We start from the raw sequence: 26989 nt of genomic DNA on the forward strand, positions 1-26989 counted from the left end.
GTGAAATTAAGCTAAAAGAGATGGAAGACAAATATTTTTATACAGATTTGGGCCCCTTAACTGATAGGTAATAGCTCTACTCTTGTTGACCAAAGCCGGTGGTACTCTTATATATCAGTACTACACGAGTACAATACTTAGGATAACCTAATCTAGTCGGCGTCGGCTTGACGGCATGGATCATCAACACGCAATCGACTACTAGTGTAGTCTTCTTTCTCGAATATGAACTCAGAAGATTAGAAGTAGTGCTAGATCCCTTATGTCGGTATCTGTGGCTCTGGATTAAGTATGTCTAGGCTTGTCTTCTATTGGTGTGTATTGGCTTCTATTTAGCTTGTTCGCGTGTTGTAACGCCCCACAAATAATTATAGAAAAGAGAAAGAGAAAGAAGAGAGAAAAAAGAAGAGAGAGCAAGCTACCAGCCCAGCAGCAGCAGCTGCAGGCCTTGGGCCTTGGCCAGCCCATGCAAGCAAAACAGCAGGAGTGTAGTAGTAGCAGTGCGGCAGCAGCCGCGCTACAGTACTAGCTAGAATAATCCCACGCCGCTAATTTGAGAAGAGAGGGAGCAGCTTAAATATAAAAGGTTGACCGGTCACTGTAACTCCTATTCTGGATTTTTTTTTTGTTAGAGCGAGGACGGAAAACACAGTGATCCAACTGGATAAGATAGACTCAATACCGTTTTTGAGCCTGGGTGTCACACCTATCCCCTCTCCTCCTAGGGAGACTATTAGGTACTATGTCTTATCTATAACTCTGACAGCTCCTGAGGATTGAGGTCTATGTCTTATCTATAACTCTGACAGCTCCTAGAAATTCCCAAAACGAAAAACATTAACATAAGGATTGAGGTCTGAACCTGAAGATTTATGGGTGTGAGCTCTAACTTTGAGACGGACTTATAGCTGTCCTAAATTTCTGATGATTTCAGTGAAGATGAACATATCATCTCCTAGCCTATTTCTATTTCCAGTTGCTCTATATAGTTGAAATCTCCCATAAAAACCTAGTTATCATTAACATTAATGTCTAGGGCATTCATCCATTCAACAAAATCATGTGTGCCTGGAACATAGGAAGGTCCGTAAATATTAACCAGATACAGAGAATCTGCATTTAGCTTTGAGGTGAGGTGTAAGACTATTGCATGATCCGTTTGAAGGAAGATTTGGCCATCAAACATAGAGCCATTCCAACCTTAGAAAACACCTCCTAAGGCACCACTTGAAGGAGACTACACAAATTTATCATAACATCTAGGTGCAATTTTTTCGACAAAGCCATACACTACACCATGTCCCAAAATTGGCAACAACTAATCTGTCGGCGAAGACCACCTTTATCATCAAATAGTCAGTCGGCAAAGGCCTTTGGCGACAGAGAGGGTGTGTCGGTGGAAAGCCTGTCGGGATAAGGCATTACCGACAGATAGAACTTCTACCGACAGACAGTTTGACGTTATTATTTTAGTTCTACCGACAGACAAAGTTTTGTCCACAGACGCCGCACACATCACATGCCCACATATAATCTGTGGTTAATATGCTTCTGCCGACATGCAAGAATACAACCAACTTTTCACATTCCAATTCAATAGCAAATTACTGATAATTGCAACTAGCAAAAGAGTGGAAGTAGACACTAAATTCCAGACATTAGCCCCAAAGATTACGTCAACATGTATATTGCTGCCCTGTCATAGGTTCATGTCAACTACGAGTCATTACTCCAAAAGCTCACATGCTTCTAACATCAGTTTGTTGTCACAGGTTCATGTCAACTACAAGTCATTACTCCAAAAGCTTACATGCTTCTAACATCAGTTGTTGAAACGATCAAGGGACAAACAGTGTTTACTACAAAAGGCATACAAGTTACATGGTTTCTAAAAGTGCACTACCCTAAGTTGGTAATTTTCATCAGCCACCATTTGACCAAAATACTCCCTTTGCAGCCAGCATTTTGTTATCCAGACTGAACAACCCCTGCAAAATAATCCTTACGAAGTTAATAAGGTGGAAAAAGCTCCCATGACTGAAAGGAGTCATAATAGGTGCAAATCAGGACAAGCCTCCAAATCTATTTTAGGTCAATCATAATCTATATTTCTCAGGTACTCTAACATTATATTCAAAACTAAAAAAGAAGTTTAACTATTCTTGCAATAGTCTTGTACTAGTTAGTTGTACACAAACACATTGCTTTACTCGAGGATTTGAACCTTGCACTAGAGGATTTGAACCATGCATAAATGTTTAACAAGTGAGGGTTATTACTAACAAGCAGTCCAAGTATTCTGAAATGCATAGGTTATTACTAACAACTCAGTTCATCTATTGGGAAGTAAACACTGGAAGTAAATACCTGCACTTTTGGAGTTAGCACTTTTGGACATAGCAGACCTCTTGCTAACATTCAACTGCCAAAATGAAAGGTGAAAATAGCATACAGTTAGTATTTGATGGCAAGCCATTGCAACAAAAATAGAAACAATAAGCACGTAGTAAGGATTTGACAGTAGATTTTTACCCTATTGTTTGGCCATGCAATGGATGTGTACTGAGCATCAGCCATAGTTTGCATATCATCATATGGACGAGGAAGCAATGCATCTCTTTTCAGCACGACATTGACAACAACTTCATAGAATTCAACACCTAGAGGTTGACCTCCCACCAAGGAACTTGGATCAATTGATACAATTGTTGCTTTAGCCACAGGGGTGTCAGATCTCAAGACAGCATATAAGATAACATCTTTACCAACCTAAAGGACACAATTCAGTTCAGTATGTTGACCAATTAATACCAATAGCATTTAAATGACTTAAATAAAAGCTAGGTTTAGAAGGATGAGAAAAATTACAAGATTTTCTCCTTCAGCAATGGTGGCTTCATGGCTTCTTGTGGTTGTGTTTCTTGAGGGCACCCTTGGCGTTATAGCTTTTTTGCGGATAATAAAGTCATCACCCGATAGGATATTATCCAAGTGCCTACTGGTAGGCTCAGCATGAGGCTCCTCCAGCAAGTGCCTATTGGTAGGCTCATTAGGATGCACCTCCTGATTTGAATTATGCAGCTCTTCAAGTACTGGACTCCTTGGGCTCTACAACCAAATCAACATAATGACATAAGCTTTTGTAGGCAATAACTACAACACATATTTCCAAATAACATGAAATCAAATAGATAAATCCAGATAGGCAAGGCACTTTACCTCAGCATGTCGAGAATTAGAAGCATGATGGGAACTTGTTTCTATATTCTGCACACCTTGAGACATAACCATATGCTCCATTATGTTAAAACGTTGTTGCATGTCGTCCATGCGTTTATTCAGACATACAACTTCTTGTTTGGTCTGTCGATGAGATTCTATTTCTAGCTGAAGTCTTGTTGGCATTCTGCTACGTGTACCTGGTGTGCCCACATCCTGAGGAGTTGGTCCCTTTCCTAAAACACGAACACGGCCTCTTGGTTCCTTGGTTCCACAAACACGTGAATACAAATCGCCCTCCTGGATTGTTTTGTTCTTCAACTCCGGGTTAACTTCTGCAGCCTCTTTTAGCATTTCCTATAATGTTGGAAAACATATTAGCAAGTAGTATTCTACACATGAAATCTGTTTTAGAAAATGAAAGCATACAACTGTTTCTGCAGCCTCTGGAATAATTTCTCCATTTTTTCGTTTGTGCGTTTCAACAAAGACTTCATCCCTTCTAGGAGGACGCCCAGTTTTCACACCCTAAAACAAGAAGTTAGAGTACACAAAGCTTTGTAAGTCATACATCTAATGAACTAACATGATATACTTATGTTACCATGTCATGGCCAACACGAGCGTGGCTCTTGCAACCAGCTGAATGTAACATGCGCAACATTCCGCGATTTGCCTTGCCTCTTATGGAGCGGGCCTACACAACAGTTATGAACACAATATGTAGACTATTTTAATGTAAAGTACAGCAAATAACACTGGATGCCTTACCACAGCTTCTGGAGATCTCCAATGGTTAATAAGCCACTTCCATTGTGCCTCATTGACTCTTAAGTCACGTCTGTCCATAAGTTCCTCATCAGTCAGATTTGCATCAAAATGTTTCTTCTTCAAATCAGCCTTATAATCCTTCCATATCATATGCGATGTCTCCAACACAAAATGTAAACCATATTCATTGATCTCATAATGTTTCTGTTTTAATATAAAAAATATTGAATTAGTAGGATATACAAAATTAATGGAACAAGACAAATAATAGTCAATCTACCTGTACATCTTCCCATACTTTCAGCTTGTCTTTGATGTCAACATCTCTCCAATCACCACATGCAACAGGTATTTTCTTTCTCACAAATGTCCCAACAGTAGTGGCAAATTCCTCAGAATCAAGCCCCACCGGCTGACCAAATTCGTTGAGAGTAATTTTGATTTTAGCTTCACCCACCCTTGAAATTATGTTGAGCTTTTGAGTGATACCCCTTCCTTCCTTCTTTTTCTGCTGAACTTGTTCAAGTTCAAGAGTTTCTTCTACATCTACCGAACAAAACAGAAACAAGCATAAGCATGTATAACACTAGCACGATTTGAATTGCCATAAATAGCACAGCTCAGTTTCTTTAACCTTCATTGTCATCCATGGCATCTTCTTCTGGTTGGTATTCAGGATCATCGCCAACATTTTCATCTACATTTTCCTCTAGGTTATTTCTTGACCTAGACCGCAAGTTATGATCTCCACGTGGCACCATGTTTCTACCATCAGTTACCTAACAGAAGTTTGATGTCAAATAAAAGGTACATATTGGATACTAAAAAATTAGAACCAGAAGTTCAAGACACATAACCTTAGGTATTTTCTTGGGTCGTTGTTGAACATGCGTATTGCTGCCCATGGGCGGGAGGTTTAGAGATTGTAACATCTCATTGTTTGCTGCTATGACACCTTTGCGACGTATTTCATAATCAGTAAGAGTATTTTCCTTACTCTTTCCAACCGCCATTCCATTGATAACCTTTTCTTTAGACCTTCCTCTTGCCTTTTCCATTGTTTTTCCTGCGCCATGATAAAAAAAAATTACCAACCAGTAAAGAGTGCTTCAACGAACATCAGTACAGTAGAAGGAACAAGAAAAGTACTAAGATTACTTAGTGTACAAGTAGAAATGAGCAGCAACAATAATATATGTACAAAAATGCTTACGTCTTAGGTTTGTTTGCTTCAACAATTATTCCATCTATGTCTGTCCTAACAAAAACAGTTTCTTCAACAGAGATATTCATAGTTGAATTGGGATGCACATCAGGCAAAATGATGGATACTTCAGTGTCATTCCCCAAATCATCTTTTTCAGTTTCACTCATATTATATAAGTCACGTGGTTTTGATTGCCTAACAGCAAACCATTCAGTATCAACAGGATCTTGAACATAGTAAACCTGAATAGCTTGAGATGCTAAAATGAAAGGCTCATCTGATATATTGTCACCGGTATTGAATAAATGCTTGAAATTCACAGTAGTTATCCCAAACTGATCAGTCCTTACCCACTTGTCCTGTATGCGATTATCAACCCAATCACACTTGAAGAGCACTATATTACCTCTGTTGCTATAATTCAACTCAATAATTTCTTTTATAATACCATAATAGATCTTGTTTCCTACTACGCGGCAATCATTATTGCCTCTTTCAAAACATGTGGTCTCAGCCATTAGAGACACTCCACTACTTTGAACAGGCCTTCCCTCATCATAAGACTGTGTATGAAAGTTAAAACCATTTATGGTGTAGCTGTTATATTTATTGGCAGCCATGATGGGCTCTTTAGCTAAAATTTTTATCTCTTCTGGTTCATCATCACCCATCTCAGTGACCTGTTATTGAGATAATATTTGTCAAGATAAAGCTACAATTTAGTAAAAATCACACATTACTTGGGCCATTTGCCTACTTACATGCAATCTAAACCACTCATGAAAGGTTTCATGGTGCACACGGTCAATTTCATGTTTGTTTTGAAGGCCAGTTGAGGAAAGATAGTCAATGTGTTTGCTGCAAGTGTTCAAAAGCCAATTCAATAATAAAAAAAAACGAAAATTTCTCAATGTTAAAATAAAGAAAATAGCTCACTTCAAATAAGGATCGATATTGTCATAGTTGAATAAGACATATCTGTGTGCCTGCAACCAAGTTTTGTGGTCTAAAGCCACGCAATATTTACCAGCTAACCCTCGCCCAATGTTGCGAAAGAAAGGAGTGGTACTCTGAACTTCCATGGGCAGGCCTTCGTCATTCCTAACTCGCCGAGTAAAACGAGTAACACCATGTAAATAACGAGAACAGAATGTAAGACTCTCATCAAATAAATAGCTCTCCGCAATTGATCCTTCGGGATGACTTCTAGTGCGAACATACCCCTTACATCTCATCAAAAACTTATACATATATAAATAGGGAGTGAAAGTGAGTTTATTTGTGCTAAGGCATGGCTGCAGTTATTTTATTGGTTCTTTTAGAAAATTACCTCTCTCCAGGGTACATGTTGCGAAAATGTACCGGACCAGCTATTCTTGCTTGAGCAGGTAGATGGACCATCAAGTGTATCATAATAGTAAAAAATGAGGGTAGGAATATTTTCTCAAGAAGACATATGGTCTCAGCTATTTCTGCCTCTAGTTTTTGCATATCACTTACACGGATAACAGGCGAATATATTTGCTTAAAAAAATTGCTCACACGAACCAGTGCTGCACTAACATTTTCTGGTAATATCCTTCTAACAGCAAGTGGAAGCAATTGTTGAAGGATAACATGATTATCATGGCTCTTAAGTCCGATTATCTTTTTCTCATTAACCTGGACATTGCGCCGTATATCAGAGGCATAACCATCAGGGAACTTAACTCCATTTAACACTTTGCAAAACAATTTCTTCTCTTCAGAAGTCATTGAGTATGGGGCTGGAGGTAAATAAAATTTATCTTCTACTTCAATAGGATGAAGATCACTTCTTATGCCTAGAGCTTGAAGGTCTAACCGAGAATTTAAGTTGTCTTTTGACTTCTTGTCAGTACCCAAGAGTGTATTGATTATGTTATCACATACATTTTTCTCAATGTGCATTACATCAAGATTATGACGCAAAAGCAAGTCCTTCCAATATGGTAGTTTGAACCAAATAGACCTTCTTTTCCAAATATTAATTGGCTCCCCCTCCTTACACTTTCTCTTTTTCGTTACCTTCTTTCCAGATGGATCCTTCCCAAAAGATGTTTGCATCCCTTCTGTCTGCTTCAAAATTTCCTTTCCAGAAAGTGGAACAGGTGATGACTCAAGCTCAACAACACCATCAAATGAATCAGCATCAAATCTAAATGGGTGGTTTGCATGTAGAAACCTACGGTGTCCCATGTAACAAGTCTTGCTGCCTTTTTTCAATCGAAGAGAGCGTGTAAATTGATGGCACTCAATGCATGCTCCCTCACCTGAGGTAGTACAACCAGCCACATACCCAAGACCAGGATAATCTGAAATGGTGCATAATATAGCAGCACGCAACTGGAAATACTCACCCTTGGAGGCATCAAAAGTTCTAACACCATGGACAAACATATCGTACATATCATCGACTAGTGGCTCCATAAAGACATCCATATCACTACCAGGAGCATATCGACCAGGAATTAACAAAGAAATTATGAAGTTTGGTTGCTTCATACAGATCCATGGTGGAAAGTTGTATGGAATTATAATAACAGGCCAAATGCTATAAGAAATATTCATGGATCTGAATGGATTAAACCCATCGGTAGCTAATGCACATCTAATATTGCGAGGATCAGAGGAAAATTCTGGGTGCTTATGGTCAAAATCCTTCCAAAGAGGAGAATCTGCTGGATGTCTAAGCAAACCATCTTATGTCCGCTCTTCATCATGCCATCTTGTTAGAGCTGCTGTTCTAGAGCATGCAAACAATCTCTGAAACCTTCTCTTTATTGGAAAATAGCGAAGAACTTTATTAGGAACCTTGTGTATGCGTTTGCCATTTAGACTCTTGTTTTCTGACTTCCATCTTGAGGTTTCACATTTTGGACAAGAGTTGGCATTAGCATGATCCTTCCAATAAAGGATGCAATCATTTTTACATGCATGAATACTAACATATCCAAGCCCTAAGCATTTCACTGTTTTCTTAGCTTCATTGTAGTTCTTTGGTAGTGCTGACCCTTTAGGGAAAGCTTCAATAAGTAGATTTAGTAATAGGTCAAAACTCTTATCAGACCATCCCCCAAGCAATTTGATGTGTAGTAGTTTAACTATGAAATGCAGCTTTGAGAATTTATCACACCCTGGGTACAGTTCTTGCCCATAATCATCTGACAGCATTTTAAGAGCATTCAGATCTTCATTTGTTACATCTGAATTACCCTCATCCTCAAATTCCCCCCTATCATCTAAGCCACATGCCAAGTCTCGAAGCAAATCAGAGATGTCATCATGTTCACTTGACTCCACATCCCCAACCTCATCATACTCAGCAGAATTCACAAAGGAGCTACCTTCTCCATGAAACATCAATGGTTTGTACCCTCGTAGAAAGCCCTCACATATCAAATGCTCATGAACTTCACTTTCATCTCTCCAGAATGAACTAGCACATTTTTTACAGGGGCATTGTATTTTGTTGCCTACTGCTGAACTAAATGCATGTTGTAGGAATATGTCCAGCCCTTCTGAATATTCTCTAGAGTGCCTACGTGCAATACATCCATGAGTGGCCAGGTTAGATAAAAAAAGGGTATGGACCATAGAGACCTAAATTAGTTGAAAGTGTTTGTTGTACCTAGGCTTATCCATCCACTGTTTATCCATGGTGCACCTCTGTTAATTTTCACAGATTAGCTATACAGACCCATAATGCATGTTGTAAGTGTTTAAACAATTGCAAATATACAACATTCACATTCAGGCAATTCAGTAAACATAGTTCCCAATTAAAATTATGGCAATCTTGCCAAAATAACCACTACTGCTGCAATCAATTATTTTCATCACACAAAATATGAAGCCTATTCAAACAACTATAATTTTCTTCCCAAGCATTCAGTACCAAGCATGCAGATAATATTCAATAGTAGAACATAATATATATAGAAAGCATATCATTACTAACCTGGTGTTTGCTTGTTGCCAGCTATATGGCTGTTTTCCTCAAGTAAAGTTCAAACTTCTACCATGGAGATCCCCTTGGTCCTCTGATGCTTTCCTTGTTGATGACCTACAGTATTTCATTGTAAACAGCCTCAAAATTTAATATTCAGAGAGTGCTATATTCACTCCCACTTGTACACCCTGGAAAATTCTAAATATCAATATCAAAATGATCCAAATACCTTGGTTAATAAATTCAGCCCATGTACTTCTGCGACACCAACTGGTTCGTTCGAACAGCACTCAAGCCCAAGGGATAGCTGCATCCAGAACAAAGAGCGAAATTTCTCATCTCCAAAACGTAAATATATATATATATATATATATATATATATATATATATATCACCAGTAGCAAAAGGGAAATCAATTGTTATTTACACAAAAATATCACCTAATATATCTCAATGGACAGAAACCCACAAACATACACACAGATTCACAATACGGCTATAAAAATCCCCTTTTTGCAAGACACACGCAATGGAGGAGCTGTCGACCAAGAGGTGAGCAGCTGTCCACCTATCCACCCTACTGGTTCCTTGGCAAAGTGGAAATCAGTGATGGCAGCAGCTCATAGACTGCGGCAACATATTAGTGGCTGTGGTGGATACGGCCTAAAATTCAAAAATACAGCTGTTTCTAAATCTACATGCCATCAAACCACTATAATTTGTAATTTAGGAACAGAACATTAGCACCACCCGGAATTGAACCAAGCAATACCAGATTTATCCCATATTATCACCAACCTCAGCAATTACTCCCAATCATGACACATCAAACCACCATACAAATGTAACAGAAATCCAAGAACGTACACGCAAGAACAGAAAACGCAAGAAAGCAAATTGCATCAATGAGGCATGGGTAAAGAATCGATACCAAGAAGAGTGACAGCGGAGTGGACACGCGAGCGTGGGAGGGTGCGTGGGCGCTGGTTTCTGGAGCTACGAGCCCTAGGAGTCACGGAGTGGTGGCGGAATTGACAGGGCCGAAGGGGACATATATTCCTCCTGACCCAGAGAGCTGCAGGGTCGATGCGATGGGTGGAGCGATGCGGCGGCGCGATGGGGACTGGCGGAGGTGCTACGGGAGGCAGGGAGCACGGTGCGATGGGAGGGGAGCGGCAGTGAGATGGGGAGGGCTGGCGGCGCGACGGGAGGAGGGGACTGGCGGCGCGACGGGAGGAGGGGAGTAGCGGCGGCGCGATTGGAGGCTTGCGTGGGGGAGGTTGGGGATGGGTAGATCGATAGTTGTGTGATTTTTACGGTTTATTTGGCTCTCTGACTCGGCCAGCCCAGCCCGCGCAGCAAATTTTAGCCCAACCCGCGCGCGGCAAATTTTCGCTCGCGCGCAAGCAAACTCATTGACCCAATTTTTTGGCAGGGCCCCGAGAAATACCCACAGATGATTTGACGGTAGTTATAGAACTACCAACAGACCATCTGTTCCCATAAATTAGTATCATTGCCGACAGACAGTCTGTCTTTTTAAAATGAACTACCGACGGACCATCTGACACTAACCTTCTCGCCACAGATGGTCTGAAGCTAACATCAATTCTTTTCCGACAGCTATCTGACGCTAATTTTGGGACATGGTGTAGTGATATCAAAGCCCTCTTTTTTGGTTTGTTGAAGAGAAAAAACTGAGGTTAGGGCATGTTTGGTAGAGCTCCAACTCCTAAAGTTAGCTCCAGGAGTTGTGTCTGGAGTGGAGTTATGGAGCAGCCAAAACCCAGCTCCACCTCTCTAGTTTACTGCCCTCATCTGGATTGAAAAAACCAGGGGGAAGAGGACGCAGGGAAGAGATTATACCACTTTGTTCAGCAATTAACTTTAGTATTTTTGCACTCTTCCCCCTTGCCTTGCCAATTGCAACATTGGGATTAGGAGACAAGAAACCCTTAGTCAACTTGTTTAGGCGAGCACTCCTTCTATCTGTGTCAGTAATGACAACATTTGTTCCCTTGGATTTCTTGCACTTTTTGAGCGAAGGTATACTTGAAATATTATCTGGAGGAAAAGGATCAGCTGGCAGTTCAATTAGGGCGGCATAAGGAGGGATGCATGAGATTGGATCCACCAGCATAACACCTTCAAATTGTTGGGTCTCCACTCCCAACTGGGCCGAGGTTGTCACTGGGCTTATATGTCGGCTTTCCCCATGCCTTTCAATCTTAGCCACCAGTAGCAAAACAACAACCAACAAAGCAAATTGAACAATGTGTGTCACCAGTAGCGAGTAGGAAACATTCTGCATATTAGATTCTGGTCCTTGAGCTTGTGTCCATTGGGAAGAGTGAGCAAGCATAGCAAAGTGACAATGAGGTAGTCCCCCAAGAACACCAGTTAGGATTACAGAATCCCATAACACAAGCACATTCTGAACAGCTATAAGAAACTTCCAAAAATTAGGATTGACTAGGAATCTGGTCTATAGAATCAACTCAAAATCTTCTACCCCCATCTGATGGACCACCACGTGATGCGAACCAGAAATCTCCGAGACCTTACTATGAGACTGAGATTGTTGCTGCTGGTTGTCTTTCATATCTTCCTGCATGTTATCCCCATGCTGCTCTCCTGGCTATTCAGGTTGATGTGGAGGCTTAGGAAATTCTGGCTCAGAAATGTGGTTAACATGCGGGAGGTCCTCATCCCAAGGCATGACAGCAGGCAAACCTCTATTGTTGTTGTTTGATGATGATCATGATGTTGTTGTTGTTGTGGACGGTACCCGTTGTTGTTGTTGTTGTTGTTGTTGTTGTTCATGAAGAACACTTCCTCATAGGACTCGGGGCAGTCATTCCCCGAGTGCAGTATCGTGGCATGTTTCACATGTCATTTGAACTTCAAATTCTTGTGCAGTACCGGACACCTCCACCTTATCACAAGCACGTTCATCCAAGCGCTTCATGAGGAGATCCATTTTAGCGACGAGCATGTCTGTTTCATTAACTGTGTTCATGCCCTAGTGATGAGGTGGGAGTCGTTATTCGCTCCTCCCTTGGTTGGAGACCATCCTCTCTATCAAATCTGTAGCACAAGCAACAGTCAGTGAGAAGAAGGCTCCTTCAACAGCACTGTCGATGTGATCATAGGCTGCAGGAATCATCCTGTTGTAGAAGTTCTGGACAATGAGCCAATCATCTATACGATGGTGCAGATAAGCCAGGATGTACTCATGAAGTGTTTCCCATGCCTCTGGAATTGACTCATTTGCTACTTGCTAGAAGGTCGAAATATTTCCCCGAAGGATGTTGGATTTGCCCATCAGAAAGAACTACATGAGGAACGCTATTGATGACTTCTCTCATGTGGCCACGACACTTCTCTTGGAGTAGAACTAATGTTTCGATGTACCAAGTAGAGAGTGGAAATAATTGGAGTCGGATAGCATTCTGAGTAACTACCCTGATGACAATGGTGTCGTAGAGTTCCAGGAATTGCTGGAGATGAGCGTCTACGTCCTCATCGGCTTTTCCACAGGATGAGCTAGCCTGCATCAGTATGATGAGACCCGTCTTGATCTGAAAGTTTGCATCTCCAGTGTTTGAAAATGGGTTTGATGGGCACGTTGGCAACATATGGAGCCAAGTAATCACGGAGGACCGCCTGAGCCATTGGCTTGGGGCTTGACGCTGCAAATTTGACCGGATTAGGTGTCGAGAGCTTTATTTGCAAAGGAACAACACGAGGCTGGACTCTTCTCGCAAGCTATTCTGGATTATCGGTAAAATTTTCTGGCAGGTTGAAACCAGTCATACATATCCATTTTCAAATGAAGAGAAAACAATCAATGTTAACCAGTTTCTTTCTTGACAATGATATCAAAAATGTTTGGTGTTATTTGATGATCATAGATGACTTGTATTGACAGGCCGCAAAATTAGCTCGTCATCGACGAGGGGTCATCAGTGATGAGTTCAGCAGCTAGACCAAATCTTTAAGGGGGATTTTCGATCTGTCATCGATGAGTGTCTCTGTGAAAGGCCAAATCATAACAGATTTACTAATGAAAATGCTAGATTCTATAGTAGTGGCATCTCGTCATGCCTAGGCATCATAATATCATGCCCCGTCCAATCATCCCCTTCCTCATTGATGGGTCCTCTCGCCGATGAGTTGACGACGTCAGCAAGAGCCACCGATCCACTACTTTTCTCGGTGGAGAGAGATAAGAGAGAATTAAAGACCAGGAAAAGATAAGCTGTATGACTTCAAATTATATAGCTGCCTTTACTCGCGGTCGCAATAAATCGTTAGATTAATCTTTATAAACCATTATATTAATTCAAATTCACTGAAATTCCACATATACATGGTTTAGTAAACTTATAATCCGTCTTTGTCGTCAACAATTGAAATATATTTTAAAAAAGAGGAATATTTATCGTGGAATCACTACTACAAAAACCCTGATAGGGACCGGCCTTATAGGTGTACATTTGTGGGTCTTTTCCCACCTCCACACGATGAAGAAAATAAAGAACCAACATCTTTCAGGACTATATGTGTCGATTTATTAGGAAAAACCGGTACCAATACTATAGGGATCATTTTTTAAAAGAATTGACACCTATATTATAATATAGGTCCCGATTAAATAAAAAACCGGCACATATAGAAAAATGAGCCGAGACCAGAACCACTGAATTGCGCGACCGCTCATACTTATCCACACGCATCGCATCGCATCCTCTACTTCTCCCCTTGTGTCATTCCCCTTCTCCCTTCACGCCATCCTCCCCTTCTCCCCCCCCCCTCTCTCTCTCTCTCCGGCGGTGTGGAAGCTCCATAAGTGCGGAGATTTGGCGATGGTACACCATATGGGCGTGGAGGCCGGGCTTGGTGGAGAAGGCGGAAGAGGCCCCCTCTCCCTCCCGGTGCCCCCCTCCTCCTCTCCCTCTCCTTCACTCGCCGACTCACTCTCTCTCCTGGTCGTCTCCCTCCAGATCTAGTGGTGGCGGCCGTGGTAGAGAAGACCGGCATTGAAGCGGACCTGGTGGCGGTGGTGGCAGAGGAGGAGGAGGCTCGCCGGCCCCCCTTTCTCCTTGGGACCCTTTCTCATCCTCTTCCTCCACCCTCCTCCCTTCTCCTCTAGATCTGGTGATGGCGGCGGCCATGGAGAAGACCGGACGAGGTGGTGGCTGGCGGGCGGTTAGTGGCCAAGATTCTTTTTCCTTTTTCGTTTGTTCAAAACTATAGGTGCCAGTTTCAGAACCAATTGGTGTCAGGCCTAAAACCGACATCTATGAGGCCTTTAGAACCAGCATCAATGAGTATTTCTGTGGCAGTGAATTGCATTTTCTAATTACATCAGCCTTGACACATGGGCGATCGAGGCTCCTCCAAGTTTTTGTTCAGAAGTAGTAATCAGACTAAACATCGACGAATTAATTGTTTATCCGTTCGGTGCAAGTACTTCAGCGACTGCTTCCACCAGATCACGACGAAACTGATCCTGTTGCACGCATATATAGTATACTAGCAAATAGGCGCGCCAACCGGTGCGCATCCAGTTTATATCCTGTATATATTCATTGAGTCTTTTTTTCTGAAACGTATAAATTTATACAATTATCTAAAATTGTTTGTTTAATTTTATTTGAATTTATATGAAAAGGAACCAGCCTTTGACGGGTTTTTTCAAATCTTATCCAGAAAATTGAATTGATGATTTAAATTTAATTGTGAAACTTCCTTATTATTTTTAAATTTACTTTATTTCATTTTTTCTCTTTACTCATTATGTGAACCCTTACATTCTAATACTAATTTACTGTGCATTCCAAAAGAATCGTAGCGACTATATATCTTGTAAACTTACAGTGACATTCAAGCGCAATATTTTGTTCACGGATGAATAACATCAATTATTTTTGTCACTCGTGCTCCTCATCTTCCATTCCCGCTTATGGTGTTTTCATAGATAGCTCGGACACTCATCGTCAATGTCAGGAACGAACCTTCTAGTGCCTAGTATCCATGTTCATGGGGCAGGAAACAATGGAAGCAATGTATTATTTTTCTCTTTCTTCCCCATGACTCTAGATTCTTCTTTTAATTTAAGATTTTCTTAGATTTCTTTTACCTCAGAAAATCATGGATTTGTCTGCAAGCTCGTTGAAGCCACGTGGCCCAATAAAATTCTGGCCAAACGGCCAGCTTTAGATAAGTAGATATTGATACATATTACGCAACCCTCCTGCTATACGAAGTAGTCCAAGAGAGTTCCATAATTCTACAAAAGTGGAGACACAAGATTTAGGGGTGAGACTCTCTTCTCATTCCTCATTCTATCCTCCTCAAGCACAAGTATACAATATGAGCACCCCTCTCCTCCTTATATAGCCTTCCTCCACATATGGAAGGTTTTAGTGTGGGCCTAATTAGTGTATATGGGCTGGGCCTTCATGGGCCCAAGCCCATAGGTTTCCTAACACTCCCCCTTGGGCACTCACCGCGTGATGTCTATGCCACATCAAAACTCCACAAAAACCCAGTGGGAAAAATTTGGAGAAAGAGTACATACCATACGCGTGCAATGTCGCACGGATTGCCTCATTAAAAACCTTGATAAGAAACTGCCGGGAAAACTTATCCAAGGGAAAAAGAGTACAATTCACCCAATTCTTCGTTCAATCTTTCTAGATTGATTTTGGGTACTTGATTTTCTATATCAAGATTCTGAAATGAGTTAGCGAGATTCTCCCCCTGAATTTTGCATTTCTCTAAGTTTCATTATTCCGATTTCTCGGACACACCTATTCAAGGGAAGATGTAAATAATGAGTTAGTGGATGAATCTGCAAGACTTCCACATCACTTAGTTCGTTGCTTCTATGCAATTCATGTACATAGAAGAGCTTGGGGGTTCATATGCTTAGTGAGTTTGCTTCTCACATAACTCAATTGCATATGTGCGACATATGCTGCTTTAATTTCATAAATGGTGGGGGTTGAGATAGTTTTCAAATCGCGATTGCTGTCGCGGGTAACCATCTCTCAAAACTATGCCGAGGCTCTGAACAGTTCAATGATGCTTAGTTTGGTTTAGTTCATTTAGCCAAGTATTCATGTGCTGCTATGACACTTGTGTTTAGGAATTCCGTCCCATTTTGGCGATAATAGACTATTCCAAAGCTATGCACCATGAACATTCCTAAGTGCAGTTGGACTGATGTACTAGACTTCCATCTGTCGCATGCCTTTAGCTGCAAGTGTAAGCATGATTTGGATTCAGCCAAATATTTCAAATCAAACTCAAATTCAAAACGAACGAGTTTGTTTTCTTCAATTCTTTTCTGGTTTATTCTATTCTTTTATGTTGGTTCAGGACCTAGTATTTCTTCATGTACTATTATGCAAGTGTCCGATCCAAACTCTTGAAATGCGTTCATTGATTCTATCTTCAATGCTTATCAATCATTCAGGTTGAGTTCTTCATTTCAACTTCTAGTTCATTAATTCCATTCAACTCCTGGTTGACTGCCAATGAGTTTGTTGTCTAAAAGAGACATTGCCCATGATAGGTCTCATTGCCAATTTCTACTGGTTGTATGAGACTTTATGCGAGTATCCATGGATATACGAGGAGATGCATTTTTCATATGCTTCTTCTTCTTTTTTTTGCTTAATACTTCTTGATGTGGGCATGTACCAGCGTTAGTGTGCACTCCAACAGCTAGTTTTCTTCCTTGATGGGAAGGTGCAGTACGCCTATTCGGAGGTTCCGTACCGTTTGCCAGATCTCAACTGGCTCCCCTTCTATTCGGTGGGGTACCTTTTGTGACTTTGAGTATGATAGTCCCTCTTGCCCTGTTTTCACCAGACGTCTCCGGTTACTTTAGGGGTGTGAGGAGCCGAAGTTTCTTGTCCAATTCTTTTTGTTCGAGGCCTTTAGACAATACGAGGGGTACCTTTACTTTCTTCGGTATCACCCTCCCCCGGTGCATTTCATTCATGCAACTTAGTCAAACTCTTCGAAATCACAAAAGTATTTACAATGTGATTTGGCAGTTTTAATTCTTTGTGCAAACTACATTCACTAGTGCGGTGTAACATGCATTAGTCCCTTTCTGCTATCATATTTTCTGACATTTCCTATCTAGTGATTCATTCTCTCCCCCTAAATGACTGGAAATAATTCTTATTTGTCAAGGAATTTAGGCTTCATAATCATCTCCGTAAAAAGTTCTCGACCTTCGGAGAGAGCCTTTTGCAACGCATTAGTGGGATATGCACATAAACCAAACGGATGCAATAGCACTAGTTGCAGGATGCATGTTTATGCCGATGGTCTGAATTTTCTTTCAGAGTCCGCAGCTTTGGGGACTACATGTCCTTTTCTACTACGGGTATTACAACAATGATATAGCATATATTGCAATTCATAGCTTATACTTGGTCCATTCATGTGGATATTTGGTACTTCGTGCTACCAGTTCACCAATCATCAAATGCAATGCTAGTATTGTCCTCGCGGACTTCTAAAGATGATTTAGTGAGTTCAATTGATGTTCACGTGATCTTGCTGGATCAGTCTTGGCAGAGACACGGTGTCTAAGAGACACTAGATGTTTGCTGCTTTGGAAGCACATTTATCCATATAGCACCAAATGGGAGCCGCAGATATTCCTCACAATCTAGTTCAGGGATGCTAGAACTATATGCGGTTTATGCACTAATTTCCTATCGGTGCATACTGTGACACAAATCTTCATGATTTAGGAAAATTATGCATATATGTGCCATGATCATACGAGTTGTAATATTTATTCTTATAATTCTAAGACTGGAAATGGCTGAAAATCCATTGCTAAAAGGGTGTAGCCCAAATCATCACACTTTTTAGAGAGTTCAACGGGGTTGACGGACAATAGATGCTTCTATAAAGTGCAAAATTGTTCCATAGGTAATATGACTGTGGCACATTCTAGGCCGACAAATTCAGTTGTTGCTGTTAGCAACAGTCATAATATTTTCAGTTCTATGGGTCTGGAAAATACATTTTTCTCTTGAAGTGTTATTTGTGGTTATGCGGACCACAATTCATTCTTTTTCTCTTATGTTTGGGCGCTACACACAATTCAAAGCATTATAACTATGTGCTAGAAAAGAGCAACAAAATAGTAAATGCCTTAAATATGCAATTTTATACCGAAAATAATTCTCTATTGCAGGGAAAATGCGTGCTCTACTTGGGCAAGGACCATTTTTCGATGCAATGCTCTATTCAAAGATTGCAACAAGTGATGACGAAGTATATTGATTCAACGAGGTATCCCGGTACTTCGGATTGAATTAACTTCATAGCGAGCTTCTTGCTCGACAGCTATGGCAATTATTTACTATCCTGACATCAAATTTAGGGCCGATCCGATATAGCATAGGAGATTCTTCGTCCATAGCCATGCAAATAGGCTAGGAGCTCTCCTCCTCAATTCATGATGAGTGTGCTATTAGGATTGTCCTTTTCTTTTAATGTTCATAGTTCTAGATTGTTTCACCTTGACCACCTGTGTTCTACTCCCCCTTTTCCTCTTCTTTCGTTGAGGTAAGTGTACCAGGCTAGCTGCTCGTGTTGAATTCATTATTAACTGTGCTAGTTGGTTTTGGAAGACAATGCTCTTCTAGTGAGTACTGTCATGAACATTACGCAATTCCATTTATCAACTAGTTAGGCATACTTCTTGTATGTGCACCAGTGATGCTTGCGTGCGACTTTCGTCACGTTCGGGTAGAACATCAAGAGTTTTCGCAGTATTCGGTGCAAATTCGGTGCACCGTATTACCGTACTCTTTGTGTCATCTGCTCAGTGAATCATAGTCGAAAAATACCCATTCTCGCTCATAGTTGTTGCTCTACGAGAGGTAGGGTATGTACCATAATCTTCTAAATGCTAACGCGCTTATTCTTCTAGCATACTCATTCATGAGAGTGGCTTGGAGGCACTGGCGAGAGTTTGAAATGCTAGATTAAACTCATCGAGTCAATGCCTATAGCGTGATTGGATTAACGGTACCATAGGGCTTCTTGCTTTACTGTAATTTCGACATTGGAAAACAAATGTCAGAGATATTCTAGATTCAGCGAATTTTCTAATCCGCGATGCCAGTCATCTTTCGTTATTAAAAAATATGCGCAAATTAAATGCTGGTAAAATGCACAAGTGTTGCAATATAATGACACACAAAATTCCCGCAAATAATTCCAGTATATACTATGTAATTCTATATATTTTATCGCAACGATATTAATTAAAAGTAATAAAAGCATCACAAATAATCAATAATCGTAAATGTGATAATTAAATTTCATAATCATAAACATCAGCAATAAAGGTACCTGAAATTCAAAGTCGGGTCGAAATTCAATGTCCCGTGGCTCTTTTATACGAGAATATGATTTTGGTGATATTTGCAAATTCCGAATGCCATTCAAGCAAATATCCCAATTGCAGAGTGTTATTTGTGTGTTTTATGTAAACTTCAGGGTTTAAAATGAAAAAATTCCAATGCAGAGGAACATGCACTTAATTTCCAAAACAGCAAGGGCATTTTTGCAAAATCACAGGATTCTTTCCCTTTTTTTTCTTTCCTTTTCTTCCTTATCCTTTCCTTCTTTTCCCTACCACCGATGGCTTCTTGCCATGTATGGGAGGTGGCGGCCGACGGCGACTGGCGACCGGCGACCGGCGGTGGCGGCGCGGCCAGGCCAGCAGCCGAGAGGCGGCGGCGCGGCGGCCACCCGTGGCTAGGCGGCGCGCGGTGGCCAGGCGGGGCGGCGCCACGGCAAGGCGGCGGCGGGGCCCGGCCTTGCTGCGGCGGCGCGCCCGTGAGAGGACGTGGCCGGGGCGAGTGCGTTCGTGCGGCGGCGCGGGCGCGGGCGTGGCCGGCGCGAGTGCGGCCGTGCGGCGGCGCGGGTGCGGGCGTGGGGCGGCGGCGGCCTTCCGCAGGCGTGGCACGGTGGCGTCGGCGGCCAGGCGGCAGCGAGCGCCAGTGGCGGCGAGGCCATGGCTGCTCGCTGCCTTTTTTTTTCTTTCTTCTTTCTGCCTTTGCCTTCTTTTTCCTCAACCGTTGATTCTTTCATGGAAATCACGGCTTGTGCGGCGAGGAAAACATGGCCGGCGGGTCTCAGTCGTGGTCGACGACGGGGTCGTGCGGCAGCGAGGCCTTGCAGCGGCAGCTCGGCTCGGCAGGACGTCGTGGCGTGCGGCGGCGGTGGGACGTCGCGGCGTGCGGCGGCGAGTTCAGCGCGCGGCAGCCAGGTCAGCAGCAGGCGCCGTGGCTTGCGGTAGGGCCGGCGACCGGCACTGCGTGGCTGCCAGGCGCAGGCGCGACGGTGGCGGCCGGCGCTGCCACCTGTTTTTCCTTTTTTGCTATTTCATACCGCAGCCGACAAGGCGCAGTGATCCGGCATGGAGTTGGCAAGGACGACGTCGCCGTCACAGCCTCTATGGCGCAGCCGGCGATGCTCCTCTCCTTCCGCTGCTTCTTCTTCCTTTTCTTTTCTCCGATTCCTTCTCCTTCCCTGTGCAACCGGCCGATGCGGCGGTCGCGGCGGCATCGGTGCAAACGAGGCCCAGCGCGGGCGAAGCCTCAACGGTCGGCGGGGCCGCAGCCAGGACGGCGCGGCCGGCGGCCAACGTGAGTACGAGTGTGGTTTGGGCCGGCGCTGTTCGTGGCAGTCGGCGGCCGGTGGTGGTAACTCCGTCAATCGGCATTCGCCGGCGACTCCCAGTCGGCAGTGATGGAATCCAACAAAAACCACAAAAACGGAATCGGAAGGATGCGAGCAATTCTTTTTTGCAATTCAATGTCCAAGATGCAAGGGGATTCAAGAGATTTCTCTACCTTCTTCTTTCTCGGTCTCTGGTAGAACATCCTGCTGATAACATATTACGCAACCTTCCTACTATACAAACATCCTGCTGATAACATATTACGCAACCTTCCTACTATACGAAGTAGTCTAAGAGGTCCTGTAATTCTACAAAAGTGGAGATATAAGATTTAGGGGTGAGACTCTCTTCTCATTCATCATTCTATCCTCCTCAAGCACAAGTGTACAATATGATCACCCCTCTCCTCCTTATATAGCTTTCCTCCATATATGGAAGGTTTCGGTGTGGGCCAATTAATATATATGGGCTGGGCCTTCATGGACCCAAACCCATAGGTTTCCTAACAATACAGACCAATCAGCCTAATCACTAGCTAGCTAGTACAAGTTCGAGATAAAGCTCCAGCTCTACCGACTTCCACAAGCGCAAAACGTATATTTATTTTTGGCCCTGTCTTCATATTATTTTTTCTGTGAGAATGACCGATCTCTCTATATTATCTAGTTGAAATAGATTAGCGTGCGTTCTACCTAACTCTAGGTATAGTAACGGGTTATGGCTAATGAGCCCTTTTATAACTTTACTTAAGCTGCGTTTGGAAGTGAGTTTAGGATGCGCTAATACATCGGTGTCTTTTATGCAAACTTTTTATTTCAGTTTTTTTAAATAACAACTAAAATCCTTTTCATAATAGTCGATACGCAACTAATTAATCATATGTTAATGGTTTTTCTTGTTATCCGTGCTAACTTAAGCTAAGCCTAGATCTGGCGATTAAATTTTCTATACTAAAATATGATCGAACTAAAAGACCACTTTGGTCCTGTTTGGGGAGCTTGTCCCAGCTGCAGCTTTTCCCAAAAGCTGCTTTTGCTAGAAGCTGCCCCAAACAGTCCACAGCTTCTGAGAATCTGTAGTTACAGATTCTGAAAAATAAACTAAGAAGCCAGAAGCTGGAGAAACTGAGTTTCAGAGCTTTTCCAGATTCTCAGAAGTTGGCTACCAAACAGCTACTTCTCAGAATCTAAAGCTTCTCTAAACATGCCCTTTGCCTTGGTAGTGTTGGAATTTTGAGGAAAAAGAATAAGAATAGGAAAACGCACCGTCGTGTTATGCATATACATTTTTGCTTGTTCATCGAGAAAAAGGATCGCTACTGCAGGTGCTCCAACGCCTGCGTCAGAAACGGCCTAAACCGCTCAATGTTGACCCGCACGTCCTGCTTCCCGAGGTACCACTCGGCCACGTTTCCCCACCCGCTCAAGTGCACGGCGACGGGGTCCTTGATCATGGGGTGGTCCTTGCCGAACACGTCCATCAGCGAGCTCTCGTCGGCGGCGATGTCGTACTCGATGTACCGGAGCCCCATGTCTCGCGCCGGCTCGCCGAAGTCCGTCTGCGCGATGCTCTCGAGCCGGCCGTACGGCACGATCTGCAGCAGCACGGCCCCCGTGGGGAGGAACACGCAGTTGGTCAGCCCGGCGCCGTGCACGCCCACCATCACGTCGTACGAGTTCACCTCCCGGGCGAACTCGTCGTAGGTGCTCGTCGGACGGCCGCCGGCGACGGTCACCTCGAACCCCGCCGCCCGCGCGGCCGCGGCGACCTCCGGGAGGTTCATCAGCTTCCGGCTGTTGGTCCGCTCCAGGATCATCATCCGCGGCCGTGCACCGTGGTTGGTACCGAGCTTGATCGGCCGGTCACGCGGGAGCGAGTAGGATTGCCTCAAGAACTCGGTGAAGTTGACCATGGTGTAGCCGCCGCCGGTGTCGTCCAGGGAGGGGTCGATGGTGAACTCCTTGCGGCTGCCATAGCCGACCACCACGTGCGGGTAACAGCGGACGACGCCGCGGTCGTCGTCCTTCTCCAGGTCGACGATGTCGTGCCGCGAGATCTGGCTGAAGATCCTCCGGTACTTGTCCACCCAGAAGGGCAGCAGGTTGACGACGAGGAGCTGGACCTCGCCGCCGAAGCGACGCGCGCCGATGAAGAGCGGGACGAGCACGTCGGTGAAGTCGTGCCAGTAGTTGCCGGTGAGCCCGCCGAGCTCGATCACCATCGCCGGGACGTTCAGCCGCGTCGTGCACGGCGGGGCGTCCTCCGGGTTGGGGACGGACCTCACCGTGACGGGTTTGAGGCCGTCGAGGTACTTCCGGGAGTAGGGCTTTATCTTCCACTCCCGCGGCGCCGCGCGCGGCGAGACCAGGGTGACCGCGGCGGCGCCGGCGCCGGCGCCTCCCTGCGCTCGCGTGTCGCCGTCGAGCACGCAGATGTCGTACTTGCCGAACGACGTGTCGCAGATCGGCTTGGTGTTGGCAACATTGTTGAAGTCGTCCGTTCCTCCTCCTGATCAATGATCAGTTGATCACCACGTCAACAACGCGCCCACGCTTGACAACTGGTATAACGTATTGGGGCTGCAATTCATGACATGTGAAATGAAGAGCTGGTCCATCAGGAATATTATTATTTACCGAATTCACTGAATTCTATCGTATCCTTCTTCTCGGATTGGCGTCCTTCCTCCCAGTAGTTAGAGCTCCTGTCGTTGCCTGACATCATATACACATAATAAGATAAAATGTGATACTGTGGCACGCTGGCAAGTCGGTGAAAGAAAAACAAACTTGAGAAGTCAAATTTGGTCATATATAAGGAATTTTGTAGTACTATTTTTCCCACCAATCACCTCTCATTTAAATTCTCTTTATTTTGATATCTAATTACTCTCTTTTCCTTAACAATATCAATAACACATATATACCAGTTTTACCAACAAATTATTATTTGGTTGCTTACATGCTATTTTATAGCTTAACGTGTAGTGGTAGAAATGAAAATAACAAGGTACCTAATTGTTCCTCGATTGAATTTTTCTCTGTTCGTTGCTTCTCGCTTTCGTCATCTTTCTCTGAAGGAGCAAAAAAGAAAGAGAATAATTTGAATTCGATATCTTGTAGTAGGTAAAAGGATATGTCGTAATTGTTGTCGCTTGATTAGTATGCTCTCTGGAATGACGTAGCTGACGTTTACCTTGACGTTGGCCTGTTGATCGTTCCGTGTGTGCGCTAGCTACCTCCTCCCTGTGGCCTTCCTCCAGTCCTCTGCTCCCATCTTCTACAGACTTCACAATTTCAGCAAAGAAAAGAAACGGGATTATCTAACAGCTATTCTTAATCATGTTAAGGCTGTATATATACCTTGCCATGCTTGATTCCCTTGATATGTTGTAGCAGGAATCGATTCAGTTTTACTAGTTGTTGCTGGGCCTAAATAAGCTGCGGCAAAAGGAAATCAGGACATGAACCTCCATGTTGGAAAGATTGAACACATGAATCTCCATGTTGTTGTCTAACTCTAGACTTTCTCGAGTTTCCAAGGCAAACAAAGGAAGATGATAATTAAGCAAGCACATATGGAGAAAAAGTAATCATAATTACCATTTGGGTTGTTGCTGAACTGCGCATTGACCATCAAGTAGAGCAGCATCAACACGAAGCCAAGAACTAAGCCATATCCAATATATCTGCTCTTCCACGACGACGACGACGACGATCGATTTGCGCCCCTCGTCGCCGCCTTCGATTCCCCTCGCCTCATCTCGGGAGTCTCCGGTGGGAGAAGGATGATCCCGCGGCAGTTTGGCCGCGCCTCAACATAAGAATCGAATTAATATTGGAACTTGGTAGTTGGTACTTGGTACTACTTGGTAGAGTACGTTTCCAATTCCCTACTTGACTGATTCTATATCAACTTTGGGCTGTTGCTGAACTGCGCTTTGAGAGGTTTCTTTATCAGCTTCTTCTACTGGCTGTGCTTGCAATTTGTGGTAAAATAATAGCATTCCAGCTTTTGACATATTGCTTAGCCAACCAATCGACGACAAGTTCAGTACGTGAGCAACCATAGCTGATTTTCTGTTAGGTCGTGGGCCATCACGCACGTCGCCCTCACATTCCGGCGTATAAGTAAAAGATGTACTGGAATCTTATCTATATATCAAATTATTGAACAGGACAGCTTACTCAAGCTTGATTAGCTTTAACTATATATCATCGGGTTGTCTTATTGAGACGGCCTACAAGATACATTCCAGCCATCAAATGACATGTGCACATTCTAAACACATGTAGCTAGCAACTTGTGTAGTGGCCCCACGTACACTACTGCAAAAACGATTTTTCTGGACAAGACCACTATTTGGTTGCAGATGGACCGTAACTAGCCATGTCTGCAAAATCGACCTCTATTTTTGCATATGGCTCCTTAAGAGGTCTGCATGGAAAAATCGATTTTCGCAGACGATACTCTTAAATAGCTGCATCCGAAAATGAGTCTATTTTTGCAAGGGGACCTCTTAAGGGGCCACATGTAAAAATACATTTTCGCAGGCAGGCATGTTAAGGATCCACCGAGAAGCCTAACTTGCCTCCACTTTTCCCTCTCAACACTTCAAAATTTTTTAAAGTCCAACCTTATCTTTTCGGTCCTCATCCTTTCCTCGCTCTCTCTTGGCGGCCGGCGAGTGGGCAGCGGGCGGCTTAGGCTACCTCGGGCTTGGCCCCTCGACGGCCTCGGCTACCGGTGGGAGCGGGCAAATCCACTGCCCCTAACCACGAGAGCGAAGGTGATGGGCGGTGGTGGCGGTGGTGGTGGTGGGATCAGGTGGATCCGCCACCCCCGCCCTCGGGAGCGACGACGGCGGGCAGATCCGTCGCCCCCGACCTCGGAAGCAGCAATGGCCGGTGGGCGGCAGCTGAAGCAGGCTTGTGGCACCGGGCTAGCTAGGGTTTTGGTTTTTCAATTTCGAGATTTTTATTTTTTTTTTCAAAATTTTATTTTTGCATACGGCTCGCATAAGCACCCGCATGCGAAAATCTGGTTTGGCCACATGGCGCCCCTATCACATGGAAAAATAGGGTTTGGCCGCATGGAAAAATGCTTTTTTAGTAGTGGTAAGGTTGGGCGGTAGCATGATTATACGAGTGCACAATAACTAAAACACTCTTCTCACATATAGGCAGCCCGGCCCTCTCCCCACCCTCACCCTTCACTAAGTAATTAAATTACATATGAGCATAGTGATATAGCCACAAATTTGTATCCAGTCCTGTTTTGATAAATTACTCAGTTATCGGCCTATATTAGTAAATAAATTACTCATGAATATAATAATCTAGCCACAAATTTTATTCTGGCCTTTTCTCTGGTAAATAAATCACCTCCAGTTATTGGTCCAACCTTCTTTTGGTAAATAAATTACTCTTAGTTATCGGGCTTTCTCGTGGCCATAATATTTACTCGGTATATTCTCTTAATAAATAGATTAGTTACCTCCAAAAAATCAGTTGATTAGTACATTTCAGCCATCCTACTTCCATAGAATATGGAGTAATATTTTTGCTCGGAAAGTATTTTCCCGAGGGAAGAGAGTGATGGCAAGGTAGGATTGTGGATGTCACTGACTTGTGGTTTCCTACATACAAAGTCTCTTGTAATAAGTTGCTAGAAGTCGTTTCTGTTGAAATACTGAGATAGTATTCCATCCTGACGAATCGGAACATAATACCTTCCCCCACATTTCGCAACATACAAAGAAACTGAATGGTAAGAAAACACAAACAGGGTCATCTACTGGCACGAGATCACCCCAACATATAGTTTTCCACCCGACAACTATTGCAGGCATATCACAAGGGCCTTCGACGGACCTGCCGAAACGAATCAACAATCGTCAGGGCGAAGCGCAGCAGCGAAGCGCCGATTGACGCATAGACAGTAGCTTCGGGCGAAGCCGAGAGCCTTTACCACCTAGCCAAGGGCCTTTGCCTCAAACTAGAGAACTCGGGGTCCAAAGGGGCCGATTGGTCAATGATGGCCCACGTTGCGGCCTAAGAGGAAGCCCATGGCTGAATTGTCTATA

The 26989-nt window shown here is 43.4% G+C and overlaps 2 protein-coding genes across 7 annotated transcripts; both read right to left on the minus strand.

Moving 5' to 3' along the window:
* Nucleotides 1–1639: 1639 nt before the first annotated feature.
* Nucleotides 1640–10461, minus strand: LOC127769799 (uncharacterized). 5 transcript variants are annotated; one of them, XM_052295439.1, is made up of 19 exons: nt 10099–10461; nt 9397–9474; nt 9177–9281; nt 8847–8884; nt 6528–8756; nt 6134–6298; nt 5959–6055; nt 5204–5877; nt 4848–5056; nt 4625–4769; nt 4271–4536; nt 3991–4194; nt 3824–3916; nt 3652–3747; nt 3220–3576; nt 2869–3108; nt 2533–2769; nt 2368–2422; nt 1640–1988 (listed from the first exon to the last, which is right to left on the minus strand). In XM_052295439.1, the coding sequence occupies exons 9-19, from the start codon at nt 5046–5048 to the stop codon at nt 1969–1971; spliced, it is 1914 nt and encodes a 637-aa protein (XP_052151399.1). In that variant the 5' UTR covers nt 5049–5056; nt 5204–5877; nt 5959–6055; nt 6134–6298; nt 6528–8756; nt 8847–8884; nt 9177–9281; nt 9397–9474; nt 10099–10461; the 3' UTR covers nt 1640–1968. The 5 variants fall into 5 exon arrangements, with proteins under 5 accessions (XP_052151399.1, XP_052151396.1, XP_052151398.1 ...); XM_052295436.1 differs by having other exon boundaries at nt 3649–3747; XM_052295438.1 differs by lacking the exons at nt 5959–6055; nt 6134–6298; nt 6528–8756; nt 8847–8884 and having other exon boundaries at nt 3649–3747.
* Nucleotides 10462–22020: 11559 nt separating this feature from the next.
* LOC127769855 (beta-1,2-xylosyltransferase XYXT1-like) lies at nt 22021–24885 on the minus strand. 2 transcript variants are annotated; one of them, XM_052295515.1, is made up of 6 exons: nt 24507–24885; nt 24267–24344; nt 24100–24180; nt 23918–23977; nt 23541–23618; nt 22021–23412 (listed from the first exon to the last, which is right to left on the minus strand). In XM_052295515.1, the coding sequence occupies exons 1-6, from the start codon at nt 24664–24666 to the stop codon at nt 22220–22222; spliced, it is 1650 nt and encodes a 549-aa protein (XP_052151475.1). In that variant the 5' UTR covers nt 24667–24885; the 3' UTR covers nt 22021–22219. The 2 variants fall into 2 exon arrangements, with proteins under 2 accessions (XP_052151475.1, XP_052151474.1); XM_052295514.1 differs by having other exon boundaries at nt 24100–24183.
* Nucleotides 24886–26989: the final 2104 nt, after the last annotated feature.

Source organism: Oryza glaberrima, chromosome 4 (genome assembly GCF_000147395.1).
Source record: "Oryza glaberrima chromosome 4, OglaRS2, whole genome shotgun sequence".
NCBI lineage: Eukaryota > Viridiplantae > Streptophyta > Magnoliopsida > Poales > Poaceae > Oryza > Oryza glaberrima.

Bases quoted from the DNA above. Each gene is read 5' to 3' on its own strand.
- LOC127769799 (XM_052295435.1), bottom strand. From the start codon at position 7,786: ATGAATATTTCTTATAGCATTTGGCCTGTTATTATAATTCCATACAAC. The intron at 6,299-6,527 runs GTAATTTTCTAA...TCGGCGAGTTAG, and splicing joins AACATGTACCCTGGAGAGAG to GAATGACGAAGGCCTGCCCA. The intron at 5,878-5,958 runs GTAAGTAGGCAA...TCTCAATAACAG, and splicing joins ATGAGTGGTTTAGATTGCAT to GTCACTGAGATGGGTGATGA.
- LOC127769855 (XM_052295514.1), bottom strand. From the start codon at position 24,666: ATGAGGCGAGGGGAATCGAAGGCGGCGACGAGGGGCGCAAATCGATCG. The intron at 24,345-24,506 runs GTAATTATGATT...CTTTTGCCGCAG, and splicing joins GTTCAGCAACAACCCAAATG to CTTATTTAGGCCCAGCAACA. The intron at 24,184-24,266 runs GTATATATACAG...TGAAGTCTGTAG, and splicing joins AGGGAATCAAGCATGGCAAG to AAGATGGGAGCAGAGGACTG.